Source organism: Urocitellus parryii, chromosome 6 (assembly GCF_045843805.1).
Source record: "Urocitellus parryii isolate mUroPar1 chromosome 6, mUroPar1.hap1, whole genome shotgun sequence".
Lineage (NCBI taxonomy): Eukaryota > Metazoa > Chordata > Mammalia > Rodentia > Sciuridae > Urocitellus > Urocitellus parryii.
This window is the reverse complement of record NC_135536.1, coordinates 1,883,504-1,907,765: the sequence shown is the minus strand read 5'-3', so window position 1 is coordinate 1,907,765 and position 24,262 is coordinate 1,883,504. Positions and strand designations below refer to the sequence as shown.

Genomic DNA, 24,262 nt, shown 5'->3' with positions numbered 1-24,262 from the left:
GTCTTCCAATGTCCAGCAGCATCTTCCAGGACCAGCGCGGTCCCCTCTGCAGCATATCCTGGGGAGGGAGGACAGAGCCTGATGTTGACACAGTGCTGTCCACAGACACAGCTGGCCTCCTATGGGAAGCTGAGTGGCCCCTGGCAATTATTTGCCTCCTGGACTCTACATAGCCCCTTCACCCTCCCCACTGCCTGTATGTCTCAGAGGGAAGTTGAGCTGGGCTGGCCGTGGTCTCTCCGTGTTCCACTGGGCTGCCCTCGCATGCCAGGCTGTGTTCCCTGGTCTCTGCAAACGCCCCCACCCTGTGCCACTGCCTGCTGCTCTTGGCACCTGGGCACCCTGGGGGCTGAGTGGCCTTAGAATGGGTAGCACCTGCCCTGGAGGAGGGTGTGTGGGACTTGGGACTTGGAGCTGATGCTGGGGACATCAGGGTGGGACGGCGCATTTGCAAGAGAGGAGGCAGGGTGGTTGTGGGCTGAGTTGTGCCTCCACACCCACATGGTGAGGTTGTGAACCAGGACCTCAGGATGAGCCACACTGGGATGGGCTCACCAGGGTGGGCCTGAGGCCCTAGGACTGTGTCTGCGGAAGAGGAGACCAGGACTCCCACAGGCACAGGGGACAGCCTGTGTGGACACAAGGAGAAGACCGTGAGTGCAAGCCAGGGAGAGAGGCCCAGGCCTGCCCTGCCTCTACGCAGGAGCCCTGGCCTCTTTGACACTGTGGATAGCGTCTGTTGCTGTAGTGTCCAGCCTTCGTCCGATCACTGCTTCCAGAGCTGACTGTGCAGCACGCACACCTCCTGCCTGGTGTGGCCAGCTGTGGAGACCCTGCTTGGCCACCTGCTTCTCAGGTCTCCCCGGAGTGACCTGGACAGGCACAGGCAGCATCCAGCTGGGAGGAGGGTGCCTCCATGGAGGAAAGGCCTTGGGAGGAGGGCTGGCGGGCAATCAGGGAGAGGCTGCAGGAGGGAGGGCCAGACAGGCCTGGCCTGGCCTTGTGGCCTCCCCTCCTGCATGATGGCGGTGCTGGTGGACACAGCAGAGCACAGAGGCACAGGGTGTATTAAGGATGTTTAATGTCACTCTGAAAAAACCTGAAAAGATATTATGGGGTTGCTGTAAACTAGAAGGAGAAAGCTACCAAAGCCAGAAGTGTGCAGGTCCTGGGCCACTGCCCTGAGCCCCCCTGGGAGGCCCCTCTGTTCTCTCCTATTAAAGCCAGAAGTGTGCAGGTCCTGGGCCACTGTCCTGTGCCCCCCCTGGGAGGCCCCTCTGTTCTCTCCCATTAAAGCCAGAAGTGTGCAGGTCCTGGGCCACTGTCCTGAGCCCCCCTGGGAGGCCCCTCTGTTCTCTCCTATTAAATCCAGAAGTGTGCAGGTCCTGGGCCACTGCCCTGAGCCCCCTGGGAGGCCCCTCTGTTCTCCCCTATTAAATCCAGAAGTGTGCAGGTCCTAGGCCACTGTCCTGAGCCCCCCTGGGAGGCCCCTCTGTTCTCTCCTATTAAATCCAGAAGTGTGCAGGTCCTGGGCCACTGTCCTGAGTCCCCCTGGGAGGCCCCTCTGTTCTCCCCTATTAAATCCAGAAGTGTGCAGGTCCTGGGCCACTGTCCTGAGCCCCCTGGGGAGGCCTCTCTGCTCTTTGTTGTGTTTTCCTCTTTGGAAACTCTGACTTGGTGTTTGCTCCTGAGTAGTGATGGCACAAACAGATCCTGGGGGCCTCTGTCCGTCATCACTGTCCACCAGCCGTGGCTCCCCAGGCCCTGGGCTCTCTGGAGGGGCTTCTCTTCCAACTGCCGTCTGTGGCCTGGCTGTGTCCTGGCCTCCTGTGGCCCACTCTCTGCCTGGTGCTCTCAGCAGCCTCAGTCCATGCCTGGCCTGCCTGGGCACTGTCCAGCCGCTCTCCTAGACGGACACCTGGCTGATGCCCATCCTCTCAGGTGGTCTCTGCCCTAGCACTCGCCAGGCCTCCAGGAATGGCCACACGTGCCCAGGTCCTTCTGAGTGGTCTCCCTGGTGTGGAGCTGGGTCCCACTGTGGGAAGTGGCATCCTGGACCCACCCCTAGTTGCCCCCATGCAGAGAGGGTCCGAGGTGCTGTGCCTGTGGGTAGAACCCACCTCTGAAGTGGGTGGGCCAAGAGGAGGGGCCAGTGCACAGAGACCCCATCACACAGGAGGCTGCTTCCCAGGAGCCAGAGAGACTCGGGGTTTGCAGAATAACCCAAGATGGGGCTTGGCGTGGCTCGGGAGGGAGTGAAGGCCATCTGAGTGACCACAGAAGCCTTCCCGAGGCTCCCCTGTTGGGGAGTGTTGGCCCAGAGCCTCCCAGCTCAGGTGAGAGGTCCCCACTCAGTGTTCTGAGGACTTCACCTTCTCTCTCAAGAACCCTGCAGTGGGGAGGCTGGAGTGGGCAGTGCGAAGTTGTCTCTGCCTGGTGGACATCAGCAAGCCGACCTCGGCCTCCTCCCGGCCCCTGAGGGCAGCGATGTCCTGGTGAGGTGTTATTGTCCCCTGCTGGCCCTGGCCAGTGTCTCGGGCCAGGGGTGGGCTGTGTCCAGGCTGCTGAGGTCTGGGGTAGAGCCTGCTCTCCAGAGGTCCTCAAAGGGCAGGAGCAGGGCTGCAGGGTCAGTGAGTCGCAGGGTCAGAGGGCGATGAGGTCCAAGGGCAGGCGTGGCTGGGGAGCCAGGCTGTTGGCCATGATGGATGTCCTCCAGGGTCTGGGAGGCCCTGGCCCCTTGCAGGAGGTGGCCTAGGCCCCCTGCCCGATCATGTTCCTGTAGTCAGGGGCGATGGTCGGCTTCAGCTCCACCACCGAGGAGAAGATCCAGTTCACCTGGAGAACAGCACAGGTGAGCCCACAGTCACCTGAGGGAGAGCTGGGGACAGTGAGGGGACAGGGTGGGGACATGGGGGACAAGGTGGAGACAATGAGGGACAAGATGGGGATAGTGGGGGATAAAGTGAGGACAGGGTGAGGATGGTGGGGGACAGGGTGGGAGAGTGTGGGGACAGGGTGGGGAGTATAGGGGACAGGGTGGGGACAATGGAGGACAGGATGGAGATGTGGGGGATGAGGTGGGGCACAGGGTGGGTACAGGGTGGGGACAGGGGTGGACTGTGGGGGAAATGTGGGGACTGTCTGTGGACATGGTTGGGACGGTGGGGGACAAGGTGGAAACAATGAGGGACAAGATGGGGATAGTGGGGGATAAGGTGAGGACAGGATGAGGATGGTGGGGGACAGGGTGGGAGAGTGTGGGGACAGCGTGGGGACTATAGGGGACAGGGTGGGGAAAATGGAGGACAGGATGGAGATGGTGGGGGACGAGGTGGGGTACAGGGTGTGGATGGTGGGGGACAGGGTTGGACAATGTGGAGACAGGGTGGGGACAGTGTGGGGACAGGGTGGGAAATATCGGGGACAGGGTAGGGACATAGGGGGACAGGGTGGGGATGGTGGGGGACAGGGTGAGCATGGTGGGGACAGGGTGGGACAGTGTGGACACAGGGTGGGGACAGTGTGGGGACAGGGTAGGAAATATAGGGGTCAGGGTGGGGACATAGGGGACAGAGTGAGGATGGTTTGGGACAGGGTAGGGACAGTGTGGGGACAGGTTGGGCTTAATGTCGGGAGAGTGTGGGGGTAGGTGGGGAGCAGGGTGGAGACACATTGGGAAAAGTGTGGTGGACAGCATGGAGCATTGTGGACACAGCATGGGACACATTGTGGGACAGCGTGGGGACAGCATGGGACACACCGTGGGACAGTGTGGAGATGGCATGGGGACAGCGTGGTGATAGCATGGGACACACCATGGGACAGTGTGGAGATGGCACAGGGACAAATGGGGACAGCATGGGACACACCATAGGAAACATCATTGGACAGTGTGGAGACAGCATGGTGACAGTGTGGGGTTGGCATGGGACAGATTGTGGGACATTAGGTATAGCATGGGACACATCACGGGACAGTGTGGAGATGGCATGGGACACATTGTGGGACATCAAGGGGACAGCATGGGATATACTGTGGAACACTGTGGAGATGGCATGTGAACAGCGTGGGGACAGCATGGGACACACCATGGGACAGTGTAGAGATGACATGGGACACACGAAGGACAATGTGGAGATGGCATGTGGATAGTGTGGGGATGGCACGGGACACATCGTGGCACAGTGTGGAGACGGCATGGGACACACGAAGGACAATGTGGAGATGGCATGTGGATAGTGTGGGGATGGCACGGGACACATCGTGGCACAGTGTGGAGACGGCATGGGACACATCACGGGACAGTGTGGGGATAGCATGGGACACATTGTGGGACAGTGTGGAGATGGCACAGGGACAGTGTGGGGACAGCATGGGACACAAACAGGACAGTGTGGAGATGGCATGGGACACATTGTGGGACATAATGGGGACAGCATGGGACACAATGTGGGACAGTGTGTAGATGGCATGGGACACATTGTGGGACATGATGGGGACAGTATGGGACACAACGTGGGACAGTGTAGAGATGGCATGGGAATAGTGTGGGGATGGCACAGGACACATCCTGTGACAGTGTGGGCATGGGGACAGTGAGGGACAGCATAGGAGACACTGCTGGACTGCGCGTGGGAAGTGTGGTGTCACGGGGGATGGCATGGGGACAGCACGGGGACAGTGTGGCCGACCTTGAAGAGAGTGACAGTGGCACTGTAGCACACGCTGAGCAGGAAGAGGCTGATGAAGATGGTGAGGGTCGTCCACAGCCCGTCCAGCTCCCCGTCCTGGGCCTCTGCACAGCTCTCATCCAGGCTGAGCTCTGGACAGGGAGGGGGTGGTCAGTGTGTGGCGCCAAGGTGGGACCTGGGAGCTGCCTCCCGGGGGCCAGGAGAAGGGCCGCTGGGCTGGGCCAGCAGTGCACGTACTGGGGCCAGGTTTCCCTGGTGGCCTTCTCTGGTGGGCCTCAGCCCCCGCTCCGCCCACTGGGGCCCGCTCCGCCCACTGGGGCCCAGCTCATCCAGACCCCCTGGCTGTGGACGGTGCCTGGACTTCATGGGAGCTCCTTGCTGGGAGCTCCAGGCGTCAGTGCTGGGGCTGGCCAGGCAGCACTGGGCCTGTGACCCTGCAGGGATGTCCCTGCAGCCTGTGTGGCCCCTGCTTATTCAGTGGTGACCAGGCCAGGGGCTGGAGAGATGGCAGAGCCTGTCCCTGGTGTGGCCCCAGCTACAGGGACAGTCTGCGCTGGGGAGGGAGCTGGATCTTGTGGTAAAGGGGTGTGTGCCTGTGTGGGGGTCAGTGTGGGTGTCGGGCCTGGGTGTGTCAGGGCTTGGGTGTAGGTGCCTCCTGAGAGGAGGCTGGGTACTGAGCTGGTCAGTGTGTGAGGCCGTGGGTGAGCCCATGTGCTTGTGAGTGTTCAGTGAGCGGACACTTGCTGGCTCTCGGTGTGCATGTTGCCCGTGTGAGGCCCCAGTGTGCATGAGTGTGGGCAGGTGCCATGTGGGTTGGTCCAAAGGGTCTGGGCTCTGTGTCTGTGTGGTTCTGGACAGTCCCTCCCTTAGGCCATTCAGGGCTGCCAGATGTGGGTGTTCCCAGGGGTGGGCAGAGCATGGAGGGCCTATCCCCACTCCCATGGCTAGTCAACCCCTGCATGGACACAGGGAGATCCTTGCACAGGGAATCAGGACACCAGGACAGTCTCTGACAGGGGGGCTGTGTCCTTTCCTGGGGGCTCCTGAGAGGTATCTCCCTGATCAGCCAGAGTTGCTGGGGCTGGGGAAGGTCTGGGAGAGGCTTAGCCTCTGGCCAAGCCTCGTGCCCTGCGGGGGCAAACCCCAGCCAGCTGGGTAGACACTGGCTCTGGGTCTGGCCATGTGGGACCCCTCCCTCTCTCTAGCCATGACAACTTGGGGCTCGGAGGCAGCCTGGCCGACAGCCCACAGCCCAGGCGTGCCAAGAGCTCTCTGCCTCAGAAAGAACCAGGATAGTCTCACAGGGTCCCAGGGCAGGCTGGGTGCTTTATTAACACGGGCAGGTGAGGGAAGGTGACAGTGTCCTCGTGGGGTGAGGACTCGCCAGGCTCATTTACCCGGGGACCGCGACAGGCTCTTCTGGGTGAAGTGGTTGTGCAGAGCCTCGTGCATCACTGAGCATGTGAATCGGGCTCCTCCCTGCCAACTGTTCCTGTCCACCCTGAGCTTGCTGTAGAGGAAGTAGGTCCCGTCGGAGTCCAGGACGGGCTCGGTGGTCTTGAAGTCCTGCTCTGGCTGCCCCTGTTTTTCCCACTCCACAGAGATGTCGGCAGGGAAGAAGCCTTGGATCAAGCAGGTCAGACTGACGGTGTTCTTGGTCAGCTCCTCCTGGGCCGGGGGCAAGACGTACACATCTGGCATCCGGGGTTGCCCTGTGGAACAGAGGTCAGCACAGAGATCACTGACAGGGCAGTGGCGGGCCGAGCCAGGCTCCATGTGACCAGGCAGCCCCATGCCCTGCCCTGCCCGCTGCCCTCTCCCACCTTTGGCTTTGGAGATGGTCCTCTCAATGGGGGCGGGCAGGGCTTTGTTGTTGACCTTGCACTTGAACTTCTTGCCATTCAGCCAGTCCTGGTGCTTGATGGGGAGGACACTGACCACGCGGATTGTGCTGTTGTGCTGCCTCTCCTGTGGCTGCGTCTCAGCTGTTTTCACCTCCACGTTGTCTACATACCAGCTGAACTGGACCTCGGGGTCCTCCTGGCTCACATCTACCACCACGCATGTGACCTTGGGGGTCAGGGAGATCATGAGCGTGTCCTTGGGCTTTGGGGGGAAGATGAAGACGGATGGTCCCCCCAGGATTTCAGGAGCTAGTGTGGGAGAGATGGAGGACACGGGTCAGCACCTCTGCCTGAGACTCCTCTGGGCATCCATCCCACTCCTTCAGCTTAGGGTAAGGCCTGGTGACTTACGTGGACATGGTGGACATGGGGTAGGTGGAGCACCACAGGGAGCTGCTGGAGAGAAGGATGGGGTTACTGAGGTCTGGAGGAGGAAGGCACCCACAGAGACAGGGTGAGTATTGCCCTGGGCGTGCTCAGGTTAGGGCCAGGCTGCTCTTGGGTATGGCTCTTGGCAGGCCTATGACATGTACCCAGGAGCCAAGACGTGGGCATCCAGACTGTGCCTGCCCTGGGCCTGGTGGAGACAGAGCACGCTCCCTGAGCATGAGAGGCATGGCAGAGTTCTCCAGGTGGCACAGACCTGCCTGACTTCCAGGGGACCCCTCCCCGTGCAGGCTGTCCCCTTACCAATGGTCTTGTCCACCTTGGTGCTGCTGGCCGGGTGGGCTACATTGCAGGTGACGGTCTGGCTGGGCCAGGTGCTGGTGGGCACAGTCACCATGCTGGTGACAGAGTAGAGCCCTGACTGCAGGACAGCTGGGAAGGTGCGGACTCCACTGGACAGGGATCCTGAGTTCCATGTCACGGTCACCGGCTCAGGGAAGTAGCCCTTGATGAAGCATCCAAGGTTCACTGAGGAGCCAGATATGTCCCCAGAGCTGGGTGCCAGGGGGAAGACTGATGGGGACGTGGTCGAAGCTGCAAGAGAGAAGATACTGAGTGAGCTGTGCTGGACGCAGATAGACCCAGGCCCACAGAAGGTCTGCTGTCCTTGGCTCTCCCCAAGCATCAGGTAGGGTCTGCTGTCTGTATTTGTGGCCGTCAGGTACCCATGTGGCGGGCCCCACCTCCACACTTGACCCCCCACCTCAAGGATGCCCAGGCCAGGCCAGACCTCTCCTGATGGGCTTCCAGAAGGACACAGAGCCAACTGCGCAGTTAGCCCTGTGTGCCACCCCCTGCCCCTGTGGGAGAGGCTGCAGCGGATCCTTTAGCATCTGATGACCACTGGATCCATGTGGCCCTAGGGCCCCTAGCCCCTTCCTGGGCTCTGCCCGTGGTGGGTGCCATCTTGGGTCCTGCTGTGCCCACCAGCTCCCTGTCCCCATGTGCTTCCTGTGGGCATCTGGCCTGACTAGTGGCGTTGTTCTCAGGTCCCCTGTGCCCTCCACTGTTACCGAGGAGTCCTGCTCTGGGTAGGTTTGGCTACCTCTGCCTGGGCTCTGCTCCCTCACCTCGGCCCAGAGCCCAGGCCTTGGACCTAACCCTGCAGGGTCAGGTGTTTTGGAGTTGGCTCTGAAGCAACCCCATGCCCTCGGTCCTGGGCCCTGGGCCCTAGGCCCTGCCCTGAGACAGCCCCTGGGACCCTCCTGATTGGGTCCCCCTAGCCCTGAGCTCTGAGTCATCACTGGACCTGTCCCTCCCCAGGTCTTCCTACCCTGCTTCCTGAGGTTCACCATGGGCACTCTCCTTGGCCCTCTTGCCTGCCCCTCAGAGCCCCTCTGCAGCTCTGGCCTGGCCTCCATGGCACCTGTGAGCCCCGACCTCTCCTGAGCCTTCCTTCCCAGGGCCCTTGGGACTCAGGCCAGGATCCCCAGCCCTCAGCACAAGGCCCTGGGCACACAGCCAGCGCTGCCATCTGCTCCTCTGGGAGCACCAGCCCCAGAGACCTCTCCACCACCAGGCCCTCCTGGGCCAGCACTGGTTCTCTCTGTAGCCCCATCTTGCCCCTTGCCAGGGACCCCAAGGAGCCCCAAGCCCCTTTCCTCCCTTCCCTCCAGCTTGCTCCTGCCAATCCTCCTGTGCTGTGGGGTGAGAGGAATGTGGACAGCCCCGGAGACCAAGGATGGGTGATCTGGGGCCAGTGGGAGGGCAAGACCAGCAGGTTCCTTGATCTCCTTGGGCTGCCCAGGTCCGAGCACCCCACCTGCCCCATCTCTCCTGTGGCAGTTCTGTCTCTGGTGCCCAACGTCTGGGGGTCCTACTGCCCACTCTGCCCTCCATCTGTCCAGCTTGGCTCCTCTGCTGGCCTCCCCCACCCAGGACTGGTTTGCTTCCAGAGCCCGGAAGCACCCATCCTCTCTTGGGCGTACTCTTCCCAGCAGAGCCCTCCTGGATGAGCTGGACTCTGTGACCCCCCTTACCTCCCCCATTGCCCCAGTTCTGGAAGCTTCCCTGCTCCCCTTTGCTCTGCCTGGTCAGCTGTCCTGTAAGCACCAGGTTCTGGAGCTCAGTCTCTTCCCAGCAGTCAGCCGAAGGCTGCTTCCCTGAGCTCCTGTCCCCTTCTGGCTCCCTCCCACCTTGAACTCAGCACACCTCAGCCCTGCTCTCTGCTCTGGGCAGCCCTCTGCAGCCCCCGCCTCAGCCCTGCTCTCCGTGGCCCTGCCCACTCCTGGCCAGCTCAGAGCACAGCAGCCGTGGGCTTGAGCCCCTTCTAGCCTCCTGAGTTCAGTGGGGCTGCCTGCACAGCCCTGTGCTGTGTGCTCTGGATGCCCAGAGGCCTTGTGGCCACTCCTGGCCTTCCCTTGTTCACCTGCTGCCCCACTGGCCTGTGCAGGATGCTTTGCCCGTGGTGCTTTGCTTCTGCTCCCCTGTGCTGTCCTCTGCAAAAAAGGTCCCCGCCCTGGGCTCTGCAAACCCTCCCCAGCCCCTGTTAACCTGCATCTGCTCAGCTCCTGCAGGGACCCAGGGACCCTGTAGCTGGACCCTGCAGACTCTACCTCTGGGATTGCCCTGGTCGCCCAGCTGCTCCAGGACACTGTGGCTATTGTCTGTTCCCCTGAGTTCTGGGAATGTCAGCAGACAGAGTGGTCCCCGACCTGCCCCAGCTCACCTGTAACAGTTATGTTCTGGTTCCTGAGCTCCTGGGGCTTCCCGGGCCCCTCCAGCACCACCACCTGCCCCAGCTAAGCGGCAACTTCTCTGCCAAGTTACCCTGACCTCCAGGGGCTTCCCAGGCACCTCCAGCACCTCCACCTGTCCTAGCTAAGCTGTAACTGCTCTGCCAAGTTACCTTGACCTCCTGGGGCTTTCCTGGCACCTACAGCACCCCACCTGTCCAAGTAAGCTGTAACTGCTCTGCCAAGTTTCCCTTACCTCCTGGGGCTTCCCGGACACCTCCAGCACCCCACCTGCCCCAGCTAAGCGGCAACTGCTCTGCCAAGTTACCCTCAGCTCCTGGGCTTCCCGGGCCCCTCCAGCACCCCACCTGCCCCAGCTAAGCGGCAACTGCTCTGCCAAATTACCCTCAGCTCCTGGGGCTTCCTGGGCCCCTCCAGCACCCCCACCTTCCCCAGCTAAGCTGCAACTGCTCTGCCAAGTTACCCTCAGCTCCTGGGCTTCCCGGGCCCCTCCAGCACCCCACCTGCCCCAGCTAAGCTGCAACTGCTCTGCCAAGTTACCCTGAGCTCCTGGGGCTTCCTGGGCCCCTCCAGCACCCCACCTGCCCCAGCTAAGCTGCAACTGCTCTGTCAAGTTACCCTCAGCTCCTGGGGCTTCCCGGGCCCCTCCAGCACCTCCACCTGCCCCAGCTAAGCTGCAACTGCTCTGTCAAGTTACCCTCAGCTCCTGGGGCTTCCCGGGCCCCTCCAGCACCTCCACCTGCCCCAGCTAAGCTGCAACTGCTCTGTCAAGTTACCCGCAGCTCCTGGGGCTTCCCGGGTCCCTCCAGCACCCCACCTGCCCCAGCCAAGCTGCAACTGCTCTGCCAAGTTACCCTCAGCTCCTGGGGCTTCCTGGGCCCCTCCAGCACCTCCACCTGCCCCAGCTAAGCTGCTACTGCTCTGCCAAGTTACCCTGAGCTCCTGGGGCTTCCTGGGCCCCTCCAGCACCTCCACCTGCCCCAGCCAAGCTGCAACTGCTCTGCCAAGTTACCCTGAGCTCCTGGGGCTTCCCGGGCACCTACAGCACCCCACCTGCCCCAGCTAAGCTGCAACTGCTCTGCCAAGTTACCCTCAGCTCCTGGGGCTTCCCGGGCCCCTCCAGCACCCCCACCTGCCCCAGCTAAGCTGCAACTGCTCTGCCAAGTTACCCTCAGCTCCTGGGGCTTCCTGGGCACCTATAGCACCCCACCTGCCCCAAATCACACGCAGCTATTCTGCCGCTTGTCCCCTGAGATCCTGGTTCTTCCCTGGTACCTTTAGCAACTCTGCATCCCCTAGCTCACCTGTAACTGTTCTGTCCAGGTCCCCTGAGCACTAGGGGCTTGCTGGGTACCTTCAGTACCCACACCTGCCTCTGCTACTTGGAACTGCTCTGTCCAGGTCCCCTGAGCTCCTGGGGCTTCCCAGGCACCTCCAGCACCTCCATCTGACCCAGCTCACCCACAGCTGCTCTGACCAGTCACCCAAAGCTCTAGGGCGTTCCTGGCTCCTCCTGCTTCTCCACCTGCCCCAGCTCACCTGTAACTGCTCTGCCCAGGTCTTCTGAGCTCCTCAGGTTTTCCAGGCACCTTGAGCACCCCCACATTCCCCAGCTTAACAGTAAGTGCTCTGTCCAAGTCCCCTGAGCTCCTGGGGCTCCCCAGTCACTTTAAGCACCCCAACCTGCCTCAGCTCACCTGAAACTGTTCTGTCCAGGTCCCTTGAGAGCCTGGGGCTTCCTCAGCCCTTGCAGCTCTATCAATGGCCAAGTTCACCAGTAGTTTCTCTGCCCCTGGCTCCCTGAGTTCCTGGGGCTTCCCAGACCCCTCAGCACTGTGCTTGCCCCAGCTCACTGTAACTGCTCTGCCCAGGTCCCTGAGCTCCTGGGGCTTTCCTGGGCACCTCCAGCACCCCCACCTGCCCAGCTCACCTGTAAGTGCTCTTCCCAGGTCCCCCGAGCTCCTGGGGCTTCCCAGGCACCTCCAGCACCCCACCAACCCAGCTCCACCTGTAACTGCTCTGCCCAGGTCCCCTGAGCTCCTGGGGCTTCCCAGGCACCTCCAGCACCCCACCTCTCCAGCTCACCTGTAAGTGTTTTGCCCAGATTCCCTGAGTTCCTGGGGCATCTCAGATTCTCAAGCACTCCCACCTGCCCAGGTCAACTGTAAGTGCTCTGCCCAGGTCCCCTGAGCTCTTGGGACTTCCCAGGCACCTTTAGCACCCCCAGCTACCCAGCTCCACCTGTAACTGCTCTGCTCAGGTCCCCTGAGCTCCTGGGGATTCCCAGCACCTCATGTACCCCAACCTGCCCCAGCTCATCTGTAAGTGCTGTGCCCACGTCCCCTGAGCTCCTGGGGCTTCCTGGGCACCTCCAGCACCCCTACCTGCCCAGCTCAACTGTAAGTGCTCTGCCCAGGTCCCCTGAGCTCCTGGGGCTTCCCAGCACCTCATGTACCCCAACCTGCCCCAGCTCACCTGTAAGTGCTCTGCCCACGTCCCCTGAGCTCCTGGGGCTTCCTGGGCACCTCCAGCACCCCTACCTGCCCAGCTCAACTGTAAGTGCTCTGCCCAGGTCCCCTGAGCTCCTGGGGCTTCCCAGGCACCTCCAGCACCCCACCAACCCAGCTCCACCTGTAACTGCTCTGCCCAGGTCCCCTGAGCTCCTGGGGCTTCCCAGGCACCTCCAGCACCCCACCTCTCCAGCTCACCTGTAAGTGTTTTGCCCAGATTCCCGAGTTCCTGGGGCATCTCAGATTCTCAAGCACTCCCACCTGCCCAGGTCAACTGTAAGTGCTCTGCCCAGGTCCCCTGAGCTCCTGGGACTTCCCAGGCACCTTTAGCACCCCCAGCTACCCAGCTCCACCTGTAACTGCTCTGCCCAGGTCCCCTGAGCTCCTGGGGCTTCCCAGCACCTCATGTACCCCAACCTGCCCCAGCTCATCTGTAAGTGCTCTGCTCGCGTCCCCTGAGCTCCTGGGGCTTCCCAGCACCTCATGTACCCCAACCTGCCCCAGCTCACCTGTAAGTGCTCTGCCCACGTCCCCTGAGCTCCTGGGGCTTCCTGGGCACCTCCAGCACCCCTACCTGCCCAGCTCAACTGTAAGTGCTCTGCCCAGGTCCCCTGAGCTCCTGGGGCTTCCCAGGCACCTCCAGCACCCCACCTGCCCCAGCTCCACCTGTAACTGCTCTGCCCAGGTCACCTGAGCTCCTGGGGCTTCCTGGCATTTCCAGCACCCTCACCTGCCCCAGTTCACCTTCAGATGCTCTGTCCCTGGTGCCCTGTGCCCTGGGCTTCCCGAGCCTTCCAGCACTCCACTGCCCAGCTCTCCTGTAGCTGCTCTCCCTTGGTTCTCTGAGCCACAGGACTGCCCAGGTCCCTCAGCATCCCTGCTTTCCCCAGCTCACCTGTGGCAGCTTGGACCCTGGTCCCAGGGGTGGCTCCTGGGTGGCTCACGACTCTCAGGCACCCCACCTGCCCAGCTCACGGGCACCTGCTCTGCCCAGGTCCCTGAGCCCAGAGCTGCCTCGTCTCACCCCACTCTCCTCTGAGAGGACTCCTCTGGGTCCTCCTCTGGCCTCACCCTCTTCCCAGGACTGGCCTTGCTCCCAGAGCCCCCAAGGCTCCCATCCTCTCTCCAGCCAGCTGTGTCCAGCAGAGCCCCCTGGTCCTGCCCTGCCCCTGGAGGAGGCCTGGCCCTGTGTCCCTGTGCTACAGGCTTCCTCTGCACCTGGCTCTGGAAGCTGCCCTGGCCCTGCCTCCTCGAGGTGCCCTTAGCTCTGCCTCATACCCACAGTCTCTAGGACAGGCCATGTTGTTCCTCTGACCCCCTCCTGCCCCATCCCCTCATGTCCGTGAGTAGGACGTGTGTCCAGCTCTGGTGGCCTGGCAGTGCCCTGCCCCAGGTTCCTGTCCCCTCACTGGTTGGCACTTTCTGAGGCAGACCCCTGGGTGCTGTGCGGGGCCCTCTGTGTGGGGCTGTGCTCTTGCTCCCTCCCACATCCCGTGGCCCATGGGATGCTGGGTCCTGAAGGGCCACTGTGGCCCAGGCTCCATGTCCTCTCCTCCTGTGGCCTCCTCTCCTTTCCAACCCCACTCACCTTGTGGGGCCTTGAAGGTCTTTTGCCAGCCCGTCCTGCTCTGGCCCCTTACTGCCACCCACTCTATTCTGTCCTGTGCTCCCAGGTGTCACGGCTATTGTCCCCAGAGGTGCAACTTCCCACACCCCCCACAGAGACTAAGAACAGGACTGAAACTGGTGGCATGCAGACTTCCCTAAGTTCCCTTTTCTGGGTCAGAGGGTGAGGGGGTTCACCTGGCTGAGGCCAACTCGTGTGGGCATGTGGTGGTGGGGAGCAGTGCCTTGGGTCCCAGGGGAGAAGGGGGAGGCCCAATCCCACCTGCTGCTCTGTGCTCCCGCCAGGCAGCCGCGTGACGGTGGTACACTGGGGCCATCACCAGGTCTTGGTTGGCAGTCAGGGTGCATTTGGAAGCCTTGAGCCTGGCCTGTGCAGCCACACTGCTGACCTGGCTGGGGGAACCCGGGCGCTGGGCCAGTCACCAGAGAGCTCTTCTGCAGGCTGTGTGCTGTGCTGTCAGGGGCACACTCTCCCAGGGTGGCAGAGGGCTGGAGGAGGACCAGGCAGCTGCGTTTCCCTCCACAGCCACCTCCAAGTCCCTTCACTCCCAAGCCCGCATGCAGCCTCCTGGGCCTCTGCCCCAAGGCCAGCATGGCGCACAGATGTTGCCCTTCACCTGAGACACACGCAGGGGCACAGCGACTCCGTCCCCACATGCTCTGGACTCTTCCCACCTCAGCACCAGGAACTCTGGCCTCTTCGTGGTGGCTCGTCCGTCCCTCTGAGGATGTGTGTCCTCCTCTAGGTCCCTCCTGCCTGGGAGTGGCCTGGAGGTCTGTAGGACTGTGGCTCTGGGCTGAAGGGGCCTGTTGGATCCACACTGCTGGCCGGGACCTGCTGCACTAGCAGGACTGCAGCTGCCCTGTGAATCCTAAGGCTGGGCATAGGGAGCTTCAGAGTGTGGGACCCGGGCTCCGGCCTTGCTGGGAAGGGGAACGTGGGCACCTCTGGTCTCCGCTGCCTGTTTCCCTGGCTGGGTGCCCAGTGTGTGCACGTCAGGGGAGGGCTGAGGCAGAGCGGCAGGAGGACCCCAGTCACCTTCAGGGTGAAGGGGAGGGCTGAGGCAGAGCGGCAGGAGGACCCCAGTCACCTTCAGGGTGCAGGGGCGGGCTGAGGCAGAGTGGCAGGAAGACCCCAGTCACCTTCAGGGTGCAGGGGAGGGCTGAGGCAGAGTGGCAGGAGGACCCCAGTCACCTTCAGGGTGCAGGGGAGGGCTGAGGCAGAGCGGCAGGAGGACCCCAGTCACCTTCAGGGTGCAGGGGAGGGCTGGGCCAGGCCCCTCTGCAGGGTGGTCTCTGCCTCCCTCTCTTCCTAAAAACTGATGCCAATGGAGCCCAACACATAACTTCAGTGTCCTCTCAGCCATCCTCAAGTCATTGAAAGCCAGCACCAGTGCCCCCTGCTGCTGTGCCGCTCCCTGGCCCTGTCTAGGCTCCTTTGTGCGCCTCCCTCCCGTGCAGACCACTGCACTCCTGTCACAGCGCCACCCCAAGCTCCTGGGAGGTGTGTATGCTGGGGATAATGGGAGGAAGGCTGGCCTGGGTGCTGCTCAAGGGTGTGTAGAGGTCAGCTGAGCATCCTCTGGTCCTGGGCTTTGCTCCATTGGAAGGCTCCTGATTATGGCTTGTACCTCTTCGCAAGTCGGGGTTCTGTGAAGTTTTCTGTGTCCTCTCGATTCCGTTTTGGCAGACTGTATTGACTAGTAATGTGTCCATTTCTTCCTGGTTTTCCAGTTTATTGGAATATAAACTTTCAAAATACTCCCTAAAGACCTGCTGGATTTCTGAGATGTCATGGTCTTCTCCTTTCTCATCTCCAATTTTATTAATTTGGTTTTTCTCCCCATTTCGTTTGGTTATTTGGCTCTGGGCTCGTTGATTTAGTTTTTGTTTTCTTCCCAAGAACCAACTCTTTGTCTCCTCTATCCTTTGTATTGCTCCGTTGTTCTCAAGGTGATTGATTTCTGCTCTCATGTTACTTCCTGACTTCTGTTGGCTTGGGCTTTGGCTTGTTCCTTTCAAGGCCTTGAGGTGCATCCTTGGTTTGCTTTTTTGGGATCTTTCTGGATTTCTGATGTGGACACTAATGGAACTCTTCCATGTGCCTTCACAGGGTCCCACAGGGTCTGGGACCAAATCAACTTCTCCCTTGATTTCTTCTGTCACTCATTCGTCATTCCAAAGAGTCTTGTTCAGCTGGGTTTGGTGGCACACACTTGTCATCCCAGTGGCTTGGGAGGCTGAGGCAGGAGGATCACAAGTTCCTATGCAGCCTCAGTAACTTCTCGAGGCTCTAAGCATCTTCACAAGACTCTGTCCAACACAAAACATTAAAGGGCTGGGGATGTGGCTCAGTGGTTGAGGTTCCCTGGGTTCAATCTCTGGTGTTACCAAAAGGGGCATTTTTAATCTCTGTGTGTTTATGTAGTCGGGTTTGTTGTGTGGATTTCTATTTCATTCCATTAGGATCTGGTAAGATCAGTTTTTTTTTGTAGTTGCTAAGAATTGCTCTGTGCCCTAAAATGTGATCTATTTTGGAGAAGTCCATCACCCACTGAGAAGAAAGTGTATTCAGCTGTTGTTGGATGAAATATGCTACAGTTGTCTGTAAGTTTCATTTGATTTATAATATTTTCCAGGTCCAAACAGTCTTTACTGAGTTTATGTTGGGTGACCTATCTAATGGGGAGAGAGGTGTGTTGAAGTCCCCTGGTATTATCATGCTGGGACCTATCTGGGGCTTCATTTGAGAAGTATAACTTTTATGTAAAAGTTGCACCCATATTTGGGGCACAATATTTATTATTGTTATATCTTCTTCTTGGATCGTTCTGTTTCCCAATATGAAGCGACCTTCTTAGTCTCTTCTGTTTAACCCTGTGGTGAAATCTGCTCTGTCAGCCACGAGAGTAGCTATTCCTGCTTGTTTTGGGGCTCCTTTTCCTGGGTGTGTCGATTTCGACCCTTTCCCTTTCAGCCTGTGGCTGTCTTTGCCTGTAAGGTGCATCTCTTGCAAACAACGTGTGTCTGGGTCTTATTTTTTAGTCCATTCTGCCAGCTCTGTTTGGTGGAGACCATTTTCCTTCCATGTTACTAGAAAGATGTTTATTAACATTTGATGTATTTATCATGCTTAATTTGGTTCTGTTTCTCATTTGCTTAACCACCTTCAAATGAGATTTGTTCTTTTGTGAACTCTGGGTTTGGTTTTTATTTTTCTGTGTGCAGTATTTCTTTGACTGAGTTCTGTCATGCCAGTCTAACAGTTCATGAATTCTTTTCAATTCTGGGAGGTTTAGTTTCATTTTCAATTTTGAGTGACAGCTTTGGTTTCCACAGCAGGCTTGGTTGGCAGGTACTTTATTGGGGGGCTTGGAGCACACCATTCCAAGCCTCCTTGAGTGGAGGGTCTGTGCTGAGAGATCACAAGTGCTTCTGATTGGCTGGCCTGTAAAAGTGAGTTGGCTTTTTCTTTTCCCTTGAGGCCTTTAAAATTCTATCCTTGCTCTCTGTGTTAGGCCATTTAATTATATCTGGCGTGCAGAGGTTCTTCTTTGATCTTATATATTTTGTGTTCTTTTAAAAGATTTGTTAGTTGTAGGAGGGCGAAACACCTTTCTCTTGTGTACTTGTTTTTACGTGGGCTGAGATCAGACTCAGGGCCTCCCAGGTGCTAGGCAGGTGCTCTGCCATGAGCTGCAGCCAGCCCCTGTTTTGGGTTCTGAGTGCCTGCTGGATCTGGATGTGCATCTCCTGCTGAAGTTTGGGAAGGTTTCTGTCATCATATCCCGAGGAGCTTATCCATTCCATTCGCCTGCGTCTCAGAGCCCCCTCAATTCCAATGATCCTTACACCCATCTCCCATGGTGTCCTGGAGTTCTTGTGTATTCTCACCATGGTTAAGTGTTTTTTTTCCTTTATGCTGTCTGAATGACTTGCAAGGCCACTGCGCATTGCCTCCTAGGTCCCCGGGAGGTCCCTGGAAGTTCCCCGGCTGGCCTCATGGCTCATGAGGTGGGTTGGGACGTACAACACTCTGTCCTCCGTCTTCTCCCTGGGGCTCAGAGGTTGGGGGTGGTATCTGAAGACCAGGGAATGTGGGGGGAGGCAGGGTTCTCTCCCCAACCTGTGTGACCTGAGTGTCCTGGTCTGGATGGGAGGCGTCCTCCCAAAGCTAACGTCTGAGATGATGTGAGAAGGTTCAGAGGGGAAAGGATTGGGTGAGGAGAGCCTTAACCCAACCATGAATTCATCCATGACGGGATTATCCTGGGTGGCTGAAGGCGGTTGGGTGTGGCTGGAGAAGGTGGGCACTGGGGTGTGGGGTTTGGGTTTACGTAGTGTATCTGGGAGTGGAGGCTCCCTGCTTCCCGATGGCTATGTCCTGAGCTGCTCTCTCCTGCCACGTCCTCAGCCCTGAGGTTCTTCCTGACTCAGGCCCAGAGCAATGGATCCGGCCATGTATAGATGAGCCCTCGGAAACTGTGAGCCCCAGTGAACTTTCCCTCCTCTAGTTGTTCTTGCTGGTTCTTTTGGTCAGGGTGGTGAGAAGCTGACTGGAACAGGTGCTGTGGTCAGTTGATTTATCTGGGGTGGACATGTGGAAACCTGTGGGAGGCCACCACACCATGTGACCAGCATTTTTCTTCTCTGATTGGTTGAGGTCCTGTTGGTCACTTCCTGTGATCTGGCCACATCAAGTGGCCCTAGATGGTGGCCCCCATCTTGGAAGTTGTAAAAATGTTGCCAAATGTGTGATCATGTGAAGGTGAGGTGTCCTACAGCCCTGGGTCGAGTTACCTTTCCTGTCCTTGTAACCCTGCCCCTGTTGAGCTTTATGGATGGAAATTTCTAAAGATTCAGAGTCTCCCTAATAAAAGGCCACTCCTGAAAGTTCTCTCTCTCTCTCTCTCTCTCTCTCTCTCTCTCTCTCTCTCTCTCTCTTTCTCTCTCTCTCTCTCTCTCTCTCTCTCTCTCTCCAGCATCTCAGTGACATTCCTCCTTCTCTCATTTGACAAGCTTGAGCCTGAGGGCAGGGGAGCTGTTCCTGGGCTTAAATTAAAGGTAAATTTTGTGTCTGTGTTTTATTTCCTGTCTTAGGAAATTCACTTGAGCAACCCTTAGTTTAGGTAACTGAACTTGTCGGGTGCAGTAATTGGTGCCCAATGTGGGGCTGTGATCGTAGGAGCAAATGTGACTCCATTTTGTTTTATGACTTCATCCTGTAAAACAACCATGCCAAGTCGAAGAGTCATGACTGGAGCAAGATGTTCTTTTCCTTTTGCTGTAGAAACCTTTAAGAACACGGAACTACCTAATGGGGTATTGTTTCTGTAACTGGGGTAACGGGATCTGTTTCTGTAACTGGGGTGACTGGGCTAACTGTGACTGGTCAGTCATCCCTCCGCTTGACTGCACTGTCCTGCTTCTGTAAGCTGGCTTGCTTGCATTGGATAGACCCCTCGAACATCCCTTTTGCGGTTTTCAGGCTTATAAGGAGTGCCCTTGCAATTGTTCGGGGTTGATCAGGGGAACAGCTTTATGTTCTGGTCAGCCGCCACTGGTGTGCTTCAATAAAGGCTTGATTTGATTATACGTGAGTGGTCTGGAAGTCAGTTTATGCAACCCTGGGACAGCTTTAACTATAACAGGGCTTCTCAAGCGGAATTTCCAGGTTGATTGAGGAAACGTGCTATAGAAATTTATTGCACTGTGAAATTTTCTGAGGGGTCACAGAGGAAGCAGACCATTTTATAATTAAGGACATTAAAGATTTATCATGGGAAGTTCCATATCTTCAGACAAAGAGATGTATTTAACAATTTTGGAAACTATAATTAACTGGAAGTCAAAGCAAGTGAGAAAGAGCCAGCTAGCACAGTTCCTAAGAACAGTTAGCGAGGTGTCCATGGTTTTGTGAGCATGATTCACCAGATGACGTTCTTGGGAGAGACTAGGAAGGAAACTGTATAAAGGCTGGCATTTTGCAGAACTGTCTAGAAGTACAACAGACAGTGTTCAGAAGGTCTGGAGTGCATTAGAAATGGGTCATTTTGATGATGTAGATCATGGTCAATGGCCCCCACAAGACCTTTTAAAAGGACTTCAGAGACAGGTTAAGAGCACAGGGCAGGAAAATTAGCCAGAGGCTGTTTTTTTGAAAAATTTTTCTCTTTCCATATTGGGCTGAGAGTGGAATCAAATTTCACTCAATCTGCCACCCAGCAGGCAGATTGCTTTGGGGAAGACTTAAAACTAAAAAATTCAGTTTCAGTTGAATCCCACTGGGTCAGTAATATAGAGGAGCACCGAGGAGTGTGTTCCATAGAGGAAACTAGTCCTGACCAGAGCTCTGTGAGGCAAATTCAAAATGGAGAAGAACAGAATGAGCAGGAGACAGACAAAGAGTCCCAGTCAGAGGGGACTCAGTTTGATGGCGAAGAGGAAATGGAGGAGAATTTTGCTAGGTTGTGTTTAGCTGGACTGGCACTGCTGTCTGAATTCAGCCATTTTGAGCTGGGAGAACGGGCTTTAATTGACACTCTGAATTGGCCATGGCTATGCTTATGCCATTACAATGTGGACTCAGGAGGGCACAGGAATCGGGGGAAGGTATTACAGGTTTTCAGCTTTTTCCAGTTTTTGAAAGGTTAACGAGCAAAACCAGCATGTCTAATTCCTTTTAAAACCTTAGAAGAATTAAAAAATGCTTGTGGTACTTATGGCCCTCATTCACCATTTGTAAGAGCTTGCTCAACTTGGTTTGCCAAGAACCTCTTCTGCCCAGTGACTGGGTGTCCATGGCCAGAGCTTGTCTGATGGCGGTGATTATCTTGTCCGGTGGTCTCACTGGATATATTTCTGTACCGAGCAGGCTGAGAGAAACAGGAGACAGATCTTGAGGCCCCTTTGGAGATGTTGATGGGAACGGGTGAGTTTGCAGATTTAGAGAGGTAGTTAAACTATGATTTGGTGGTTTATGATCAGATTACTTCATGTGCAAAGAAGGTATGGCAGCAAATCTCTTCCCAAGACCAGTCTAATTTAGCTTTGACTAAGATGCAACAGGGCTCAGCAGAACTGTTCTCTGACTTTGTAGCACGCTTGTACCAAGCAGCTAACAGGTCAGTTGTGGACTCAGGTGCCTGTGGGCTCATTGTTAAGAAGCTTGCATTTGAGAATGCAAATAAGGTCTGCCAGGACATCCTCCAACCGCATAGGAAAAAGGGGGCCATCTCAGACTTTGTTCGCCTTTGTGCAGACGTTGGTTTGACCAATTGCAAGGTTTTATGCTTGCCATGGCTTTAAAGCAGGTGCTTCAGCCCCAATCCCAGGGACGCCATTCTCTTGGGCCATGTTTTAACTGTGGGAAAAATGGCCACATGGTGTGAGACTGCGAGACCCAGCGGAACAGGGCAGAAACTTTTCCCAGCTCGCGCCAGCAGCATTACAGAGCAACAAGCTACGTGGCAAGGGAAGAAAGAAACCAGCATGTCGTCTGCTCAACTCCATTTTTGCCTTCACTTCCCCCTTTGTTGGCACCAAAACACAAGGGGAGGGTCTTTCCCCAGGCCCACCAAATAGATGGGGAGAAAGACTTAGAGTCACAGGCTCTGATGTCATCACAGCCAACCAAAGAGGACCACCATTTTACCAGCTGTTACCCCCCAGACAGTACTTTTACCACCAGCCATGGTAACTGATTTATCACCTGAAATGGGACCCCAGCGGATTCCTATCAGGATCCATGGGCCCTAACTACAGGCACTATAGGCTTAATTTTGGGACAAAATTATTTTAAAGAGGCAATCCAAGTAATATCGGGAGTTATTGATCCTTATTTTAGAGGTGAACTAACAGTCACTGTAAAATCAGAATAAGCCATTCAGCTTTCTACTAAAGACGTGCTCTCCCAATTAGTACTTTTCCCTGTAGCTCCACGGATAGTCCAATTAAAACCTTGGTTTCAGAGTTTCTGGACCTAGTGTACTGGGCCCAATTAGTCCAGCAGGGCCCCCCCCCCTACTGGAACTTAAAATTAATCATAATTTTTTTAAAGAGAGAGAGAGAGAGAGAGAGAGAGAGAGAGAGAGAATTTTTAATATTTATTTTTTAGTTTTTGGCTGACCCAACATCTTTGTATGTGTTGCTGAGGATTGAACCCGGGCCGCACGCATGCCAGGCGAGCCTGCTACCAGTTGAGCCACATCCCCAACCCAATCATAAAATTTTTTGAGAAAGTATAGATATAGGGCAGATAAATCTGTTTTATCACTCCAATATTGGCCCCAAACCTGGCCTTTACATACTGTGCCAGCCAATTTAGAAGGCATAAGGCAGATTTCTCAGCCTGCCCAAATGCCCAATATCTTCACTGGGAGGACTGAGATGGAAATATTGGAATTTTTAAGCCTTATGTTTTAGGCACTTTACCAGTAAATTTGTAGGGAAGAGATGTCCTAAGGAGCTTAGGATTATTATTAGTAACTCCAAATTCTATCAGGTCATTTGAGGAATTTAATCAAGGGTTTACTTCTAGGGATAGTGAAAGAAATTTACAGGATGAATACCTACTTATGACCCAGTCTCCTTGACAGAGATTAATTAATGCACCCAACCAAAATTTTTGTTTAGGGCTCTGACTTTTTCCACGGCCCAAAATACACCAGAAAAGATCACTTGGCTCACAGAAGAGCCAATTTGGGTTAGTCAGTGGCCCCTAAGAGGGGAAAAACTTAAAGTAGCTCATATGTTAGTTGAAGAACAGTTCCAAGCTGTCATTTAGGGCCTACACTCACCCTTGGAACACACTCATTTTTGTAATTAAGAAAAAATCTGGTAATTGGAGGTTATTACAGGATCTCAGGGCAATGAATCCTGCAATACAACCTATGGGAGCTCTACAATCTGGGCTCCCTTCCCCACAGCTATTCCTTTGAATTATAATTTGATATAATATATCTGTAAGATTGTGTTTTCTCTATACCTTTGCACCCAGATGACTGTAAAAAGGTTGCCTTTAGAGTCCTAGCCATTAACTTTAAAGAACCAGTCAAAAGATATTGCTGGAAGGTATTGTCTCAGGGGATGCATAATGGTCCAACCCTATGTCAGAATTTTGTAGCACAAGCTATCACACTTGTGAGGGAAAAATTCCCCAATGCATATATTATTCATTTTATGGAAGACATACTTTTAGCTCATGCTAATTCAGATGTACTTTTGAAAATCTTTGCCCAATTAGAGATTTAACTCACAGCAATGGGTTTGTGCATTGCACCTCAGAAGGTGCAAAAGATGTCTCCTTTTCAATACTTAGGTTGTGTAATAGAAGAACATACAACCCATCCTCAAAACTTACAAATGAGAGTCAAGGAGGTGCACACCCTTAATGATTTTCAAAAATTATTAGGAGATATTAATTGGCTGGGGCCATCTTTAAAGCCAACTTACTTCTGATTTAAGTCCTTTGTTCCAGATATTACAGGGAGATCCTTCTTCAACTTCTTGTCAGCTCAAGAATGCTCAACTTACTAGAATTAATCCACAAGAGCCTTTATATTTATTGATATTTCGGACTGCTCATGCTCCTACAGGGGTGATGTGGCAAACACTGGGAGTTATTGAGTGGATTCATTTAGCCCATTCTCCTCAAAAGTCATTAACTCCTTTTTATGATTTTGTTGCTCATTTAGTGATGAAAGGCAGAAAAAGAATTTTACAACTAATTGGATCAGAACCTAGTATTATAATCATTCCATTTTCTGCTCAACAGAATGATTGGCTCTTTCAGACTTCTGATTTATGGCAAGTAGCTTTTGCTGATTTTCCTGGTCAGATAGAAAGTCATTAACCTCATGATAAAATTATTCAATTTGCATTAATAATACCATTTATTTTTCCAAGGATTATACGTGCACAACCAATAAATGGTGCACTAACAGTATTCACTGATGGCTCAAGTTCAGGTAAAGCAGGTTTTTATAGAGGTGATACAAACCTCCGTATGCTTCTGCCCAATGAGCAGAACTACAAGCTCTCATTTGTGCTTTAAGCTATTTTACACATGAGCCTATTAGGTATTTATTCTGACAGCTTATATGCAGTTGAAGTCACAAAAATATTGAAGCTTCAGTTATTGGAGTCATCACAAGAGTTATTAAATTTGTTCCATACCCTACAGAGGATGGTTCAAATGTGAAAGCACCCATGTTTTATAGGCCACAAACGGGCTCACCCTAATCTTCCAGGGCCTCTAACAACAGGTAAAGATAAGATTGGTAAATTAGTTGCTGTTTGTCAGCAAATGTCTTTGTAAGACTGTGCACAAGCTTCACATTCTTTATATCATCAAAATGCTTCTATCTTATATCAAAAAAATTAACAAG

General features: G+C 55.5%; 1 gene segment (V, D, J or C); it reads right to left on the bottom strand.

The window, feature by feature from the left end:
- Positions 1 to 2,751: 2,751 nt before the first annotated feature.
- On the bottom strand, positions 2,752 to 7,471 carry LOC144255368 (immunoglobulin heavy constant gamma 1-like). The segment is given in 6 exon segments: positions 2,752 to 2,835; positions 4,692 to 4,822; positions 6,089 to 6,403; positions 6,515 to 6,844; positions 6,947 to 6,991; positions 7,286 to 7,471. Coding segments are annotated over 6 exon segments (999 nt in total).
- Between the last annotated feature and the right edge of the window lie 16,791 nt (positions 7,472 to 24,262).